This window comes from Pollachius pollachius (genome assembly GCF_949987615.1).
Source record: "Pollachius pollachius genome assembly, chromosome: 2".
Lineage (NCBI taxonomy): Eukaryota > Metazoa > Chordata > Actinopteri > Gadiformes > Gadidae > Pollachius > Pollachius pollachius.
The window spans coordinates 51,925,805-51,932,383 of record NC_136935.1 but is presented as its reverse complement, the minus strand read 5'-3'; the positions used below and the strand labels follow the sequence as shown (position 1 = coordinate 51,932,383).

At 57.6% G+C, this 6,579-nt stretch overlaps 1 protein-coding gene across 1 annotated transcript in view; it reads right to left on the bottom strand.

The window, feature by feature from the left end:
* Positions 1–285: 285 nt before the first annotated feature.
* Positions 286–6,579, bottom strand: part of LOC307071428 (girdin-like) — a gene marked incomplete at its 3' end in the record, with an annotated part of 40,382 nt that continues 34,088 nt past the window's right edge. Inside the window, exons 25-30 of the mRNA XM_079730406.1 lie at positions 5,878–6,144; positions 3,739–3,822; positions 2,732–2,798; positions 2,502–2,688; positions 2,210–2,266; positions 286–1,400 (exon numbers count right to left, since the gene is read on the bottom strand). Of these exons, the coding sequence (XP_079586532.1) occupies positions 286–1,400; positions 2,210–2,266; positions 2,502–2,688; positions 2,732–2,798; positions 3,739–3,822; positions 5,878–6,144 (1,777 nt within the window). The remainder of the gene's footprint in view (positions 1,401–2,209; positions 2,267–2,501; positions 2,689–2,731; positions 2,799–3,738; positions 3,823–5,877; positions 6,145–6,579) is intronic.

Genomic DNA, 6,579 nt, shown 5'->3' with positions numbered 1-6,579 from the left:
AAATGACCAGGGGGTGAGCTGACCTTCAATAAATAAGTGCAACAGAAGAAAGGTCATACCAAGAATGAATAAACAGCGTTCAGATCCTTTATCACAATCCTAAAAGATGAACGCAAAGAGGCAGGGAGTGAGGAGAGGGATTCTCTCATCATCGTTCATCAAACTGTTGTCTGTGACATCAGCAGAATTAGCTGCAAAAAAAATGCAGGGACAGAATATTCCCGGGGGCGTCTCCCTGGGTCCAGGGTCTCTGCAGGCGGACCCGGAACGCCGGACCCCCACACCTCACCCCACCGTCGCCCCCTTCTCCCCCAGCGGCGGGCCCCCCGTCTCCCCCGCACCCCCCCTCTCAGCGTCCCCCGAGGGGGGGGGGGTCTGGTCGGCGGGCGCTGCGCCGGGATCGCGTTGAGGGGAGGGGCTCTGCCTCCGCCCCCCCCCCTCCGGCCCGGGGGGGTCCCCGCCCCCCGCCGGCGCCTCGCTGAAGATGGTGTTGGAGAAGACGGAGCTGAAGGTGAAGGGGGGGCCGAACAGGGTCTCCTGGACGGGGGCGCGGGGCTCCGGGCCGCCCGCCGTCAGCGCCGGGTCCCGGGGCGGCTTGAGGGCCGGCGCGGGGCCGGGCTCCGCCGGGGGCGGGCGGTCCGCCGCCGGTTCCCGGCTCCGATCGGGCGGCGTGCCCGGGTCGAGCTCCGCAGCGTTCCTCTCGTTGGCCGCCGGCTCCGGCGCCGCCTGGAGCGCCGCCCTGCAGGCGCTGTGGACGCTGGGTCGCCGCGACGAGCCCTCGGCCGTGGAGATGACGCTGCTGGCCCGGGGGAGGACCTTGGGGCAGCGGAACCCCCGCAGACGCCCCTCCCTCCCCAGGGGCGTGGAGAAGCAGTTGAGGCAGCCCGACACGGAGGAGGACTTCCCCTGGACGTAGAGCACCGTGATGGGGGAGCAGGCCGCCGCCGCGGCGGCGCTGGCGGGGGGCTCCGCCTTGGCCGGGCTGGCCCTGGAGCCCAGCCCGTTGAGGACCTTGGTGAGGTTGAAGGACCCCCCCGAGTCGGAGGCGCGGCGGGCGGCGGCCTTGGCCTTGGAGCCCCTCCTGATGGTCTTGGTGGTCCGCATGGGCCAGAGGTCCGGGGGGGGCGGCTCTCTGAGCTGCAGCGCTGGGGGGCTGCACTGGACCGGGGGGTCCCGGGGGTACGCGTGGAGGAGCACCGAGCCGTTGGCCACGGCGACGGCGTGGGGGTGGGTGTGGCGGGGGCTGGAGGTGTCGTTGGGGGGCGGGTGGGCGCAGGGCGAGCGGCAGGACGGCGGCGGCTGCAGCGGGCTGCTGCCGTTGGACCAGGGCTCGTTGTCCAGGCTCACGCTGAACTCGCCGCTGCTCTCGCTGTGGGCGCGGCTGGGGGGCGCGGTCGGTCCTGGGGAACCAATCAGGAGGGAGGACAGGATGTGAGGAGGGGCAGCATCCTCACTGACAGCAGCGACACGTCATGAGACATCGGCACGAGGCTGCGGGGGGCGCCATAGCCACCGAAGCCCTTGGATTGGTTTGAGCGAAGCGGTCGACCTGACCCTGAACCTGACGGGCGTCTCGGTTTTAAAAATCAACCTCATTCCATAAAAAAAAATTGTTGTTGAAGTGGGAAACACATAAAAAAAACGAATGATATGTGAACTGAATGTATTTTATATCAAAGTGTTTCAAAAGTACATAAAACAAAGTTTTAGGATGTTTTTCTGATAAAAACGAGTGTATTACCCTAATTGAACAATGGTCTGTGAGAGGTTAATAACCCTATTGCACCAAATATTGATTTAATTGTTAGTCATGGTGATAGTAATGAGGTACAACATTTGTATTGGGGGATTTTTTGGTTTCTGACCATTTCTTGATATTGACTCGGGAACGTTTTGATTGTCTTGACGAACCTAACAGGAGGGCTACTAATGAGACTCTCTGCAGCTGGTTTAGGTTTGCAGTATGACTCTGCACTTCTGCTAAACCAGCATCGTCTCGATTTGTCAAGCTACCAAGAGTAGTAGAATCTCACTTTTCTTGCCACCACCAGAGGGCAGCAGAGTCAAACGTTTCTTAGCCGTTGACGTCGGCATTGAGCAACGAGCATTGACGATTTTAAATCAAGGCCATGCTCAGGATTTGATGGATTTACTCCCAATTCCCGGAATCCATCTGCATGCAAAAGGGCCAAACTCCAGAGGGCTTTACCGTGCTGCAGGTCTTCGTGGTCCTCAAAGCCAGACGCGCTATCGACCGAATCTTTATCTGTGGAGCACAAGACTAGATGAGAACACAACCTATAAATATACATATGAATGTCCTGCTCAAATGAAAATATGCTGGAGTGTTACTGTGTTTAACACTCAATGCAAAAAAAATTATAAAGCTTCTCTGGTCACTGAGTAGAGCTCATAATATTAGCTCTAATGTTAGCTTTGTTAGCTAAAAACAAACAACAAAAATAATAGGAAATGAATGTGAATGCCTCTAGGGCCTCTACCTGTGAGCCAAAGTCTAGAGATATCTGGGACGGCCGTGTCGGCGGGGTGGAGATGACCGGGTGGAGGCGGGGTGGTGGTGGTGGTGACGGTGTAATGAGGGTGATGAAGCAAGGACATGACGGAGGAGGAGAGGGAAGAGGTCAGAAGGTCCATCTTGCCCTCCTCTTCCTCCTCCTCTTCCTCCTCCTCCTCCTCCTCCTTCTCCTCAGCCTGGGGCCCCTCAAACAGCTCCAGGGAGCCCCCCCAGCGGCCCTCCTCCCCGGGCCCTCCAGCGGGGCCGGCCAGGCCATCCAGGGCTGGGATGAATGGATGAATGGATGAATGGATGAAGCATAAAGATAGTGTAGACGTCTGGGTGAGTGTTGTTGAGAATGCAGGCAGGTAGGAATTAATGACCATGGTTACACGGGAAACTGGTTTTAGGTTTGAATTGATTGAACGGCTACAGGTGGAAGTTAGAGGCACAAAGGCGGAAGTGAAGTCAGAAGGGAATGAGGAACACGGAGGCTGTAAACACTAGTGGGTACGTTTTAAAACAGGATGAGTGCATTGTGCTTCAGAGCAAGTTGTGACGGTGATGCAAATGAACGGGTGTTAGCAAATAGTTTGTCGCATGTGTTGGCTATTATTGTGCTACCAGCAAACAACCAGGGGATAGTGAATTATGAACACCACTCAACTACACACTTTGAACTCTGATCCCCCGACCTCACACGGTGAGAGCCACGGACGACCGGAAGGCTCCAGACAGTCAGAGAGTTAACGACAGATTAGCTTCTGGCGGTCGGAGAGTTAGCTCCATGCGGTCAGATAGTTAGCGACAGATTAGCTCCAGGCGGTCAGAGAGCTAGCATCAGGCGGTCAGAGAGTTAGCATCAGGCGGTCAGTTAGCTTCAGGCGGTCAGATAGCTAGCGACAGATTAGCTACAGGCGGTCGGAGAGTTAGCATCAGGCAGTCAGAGAGTTAGCATCAGGCGGTCAGAGGGTTAGCATCAGGCGGTCATAGAATTAGCTTCAGGCGGTCAGAGAGTTAGCTTCAGGTGGTCAGAGAGTTATTTCCAGGCAGTCAGAAAGTTAGCTTCAGGGGGTCAGAGAGTTAGCTCCAGGCGGTCAGAGAGTTAGCTTCAGGCGGTCAGAGAATTAGCTTCAGGCGGTCAGAGAGTTAGCTTCAGGCGGTCAGAGAGTTAGCTTCAGGCGGTCAGAGAGTTAGTGACAGAAAGGGAAACCGTTCCTTACACATGGAGCGGCGCAGCAGAGACTTGACTTTGTCTCGGTCCTTCAGTCGGTTCCTCATACGGGGAAAGAGTTTGAGGGCGGCCGCTTATAACACCAAGGGAGGAGGGGGGGTGAGAGGGGGGAGACACAGAGAGAGACGAGAGGGGGAGACAGAGAGAGAGATGAGAGGGGGGAGACAGAGAGAGAGATGAGAGGGGGGAGACAGAGAGAGAGATGAGAGGGGGGAGACACAGAGAGAGATGAGAGGGGGGAGACACAGAGAGAGATGAGAGGGGGGAGACACAGAGAGAGATGAGAGGGGGGATACATAGAGAGAGATGAGAGGGGGAGACACAGAGAGAGACGAGAGGGGGGAGACAGAGAAAGCTCAGCCCAATGCAGGAAGAGAAACGAGCAGGAAGGCAAGAGGACGGAGTACAGTGAGAAAGGAGGGGATGAGAGTATCAGGGAGGGGGAATGGGAGAGAGAACACACATTAACACAGACACACACACACAAACACACACACAAACACAGTACAGTACAGGGAGAACACAACTGGGGGAGTCGAGCAGTTGACACACGATGAGTTTTCAGCAGAGCGTACAATGCCGGGTTTGGCGACCGTAGTGAAGCCAAAGTTCAAGGATCTCAAGCTTAGCGCTAAACCCATAAAATATGAGTTTAGAGTCAAACCTGACTGCTTCTGACAAGCTTGCCTTGCATGGTTGACTCCGCCGTCGGTGTGTGGATGTGTGAATGAATGATGTTAGGCAATATTGTAAAGAGCTTAACTCTTTACTTAAAAATGAGTTTAGAAGTTAAGAAAGCCATCCTTGTTTACACACTGTTGGATGGAGAAAGTCAAGCAAAGCTGTGCCCTGATTGGATGAGGTCAGCGTCCACCGGGGTCAAAGTTGAAAGAGTTTGAACTTCGAGTGCAAAGTCAAGGTCTGCACCCAGGTTAGCATTAAGGCTAGTTGGGTAGCATCAATGCTAGGTGGGTAGCATCAACCCAAAGGCCTTCATTAGCATTGCTGACTGCGACTGGATGCCTGGACTCTCCTCACGGTTAACTTTATGTATGTATGTATGTGTGTGTGTGTGTATGTGTGTATGAATGTCCTGATCATCCCTGGAAGGAGGGATCCCCCACTCTGAAGGAGGGATCCCCCACTCTGCGTTCCTCCTCTAGATATCTTCCTTGCTAACCAATGGAGTTTTTTCTTAGCCTCTTGGGGTCTAGTGTCAGGGGGGGTTCATAAGCACACGACCGGTTCAGCCCGTTGACACTGGGCCTGTGATCAAGGGCTGTGCAAATAAAGTTGAATTGAATTGAACCGAAAGCTCATCATGTGTGGATCGCTTCAAGGGAAGCCGTTTGCCCGCACAACGACACAACAGCGAAGCCTGTGTGTGTGTCTGTGGGATGCGTTACACACGTTATGAACCGCAGCCTGTGTGTGTGTCTGTGGGATGCGTTACACACGTAATGAACGGCCACAGCCTGTGTGTGTGTGTGTGTGGGATGCGTTACACACGTTATGAACCGCAGCCTGTGTGTGTGTCTGTGGGATGCGTTACACACTTTATGAACCCCAGCCTGTGTGTGTGTCTGTGGGATGCGTTACACACGTAATGAACGGCCACAGCCTGTGTGTGTGTGTGTGTGGGATGCGTTACACACGTTATGAACCGCAGCCTGTGTGTGTGTGTGTGGGATGCGTTACACACGTTATGAACCCCAGCCTGTGTGTGTGTGTGGGATGCGTTACACACGTTATGAACCCCAGCCTGTGTGTGTGTGTGTGGGATGCGTTACACACGTAATGATCAGCCACAGCCACACCTCGCTAAGGTGCTACATGTTTATTCCTCTGGGGACGTGGCGAGGTGGGGGAGCGGTCTCAACCAGGCGGGGGGGCGGCGAGCTCTGAGCAGGCGGGGGTCCGGCGCCGCCCAGTCCCGGGGGGGGCGCCGGGCGCGCCCCGTCCCCCTGGGCGTTGGGCGTCGCCCCGGAGAGGGGGCCGCAGAACCCCGCCATCTCCAGAACCTTCTCCCCCCCCGAACCCGACCGCCTCGGGGGAGGGGGGGCGAGGAGGCGGGGCCTAGCCTCCGCCACGCCCCCGGCGGCCGTCCGTCCGACGAGCTCGTACTCACTGATGCTGCGCTGCGGGGAGAGGGTCTCGGCGGGGGGGCGGGGGAGTGGCGGACGGGGACCCCCCCGAGCCCTCGGACCCCCCCGTGGAGCCCCCGTCCGGGGGGGCCTGGAGGTGGAGGTGGGTGTCGTCCAGGCCCTCGCAGGAGCCGGCGTGGAGGGGGGGCGTGACGGGCCCCAGGGAGCCCTCGCTGCCCCCCCGCTCCCGGCTCCGAGACTTGATCAGCTTCTTCATCTTCAGGGTGATCCAGTTACCACGTCTGGGGGGGAGGGGGGAGAGAGGGGGGGGGGAGAGGGGGGAGAGAGAGGGAGGGGGGGAGGGAGGGAGAGAGGGGGGGGGAGAGAGGGGGGAGAGGGGGGGAGAGAGAGGAGAGAGAGGGGGAGAGAGGGGAGGGAGAGAGGGGGGAGAGGGGGGGAGAGAGGGGGGAGGGGGGGAGAGAGGGGGGAGAGGGGGGAGAGAGGGGGGAGAGAGAGAGAGGGGGAGAGAGAGAGAGATGGGGGGAGAGGGGGGAGAGAGAGGGAGAGAGAGAGAGGGGGGGGAGAGAGAGAGAGGGATGGGGAGAGGGGGGAGAGAGAGGGAGAGGGAGAGGGGGAGAGAGAGGGAGAGAGGGAGGGAGAGAGGGGGAGAGAGAGATTGAGAAAAGTTTAAAGGGGTTGATTGGAACTTAGATAAGAACAGGAGCAACAAAGTACCATTTCAGTGT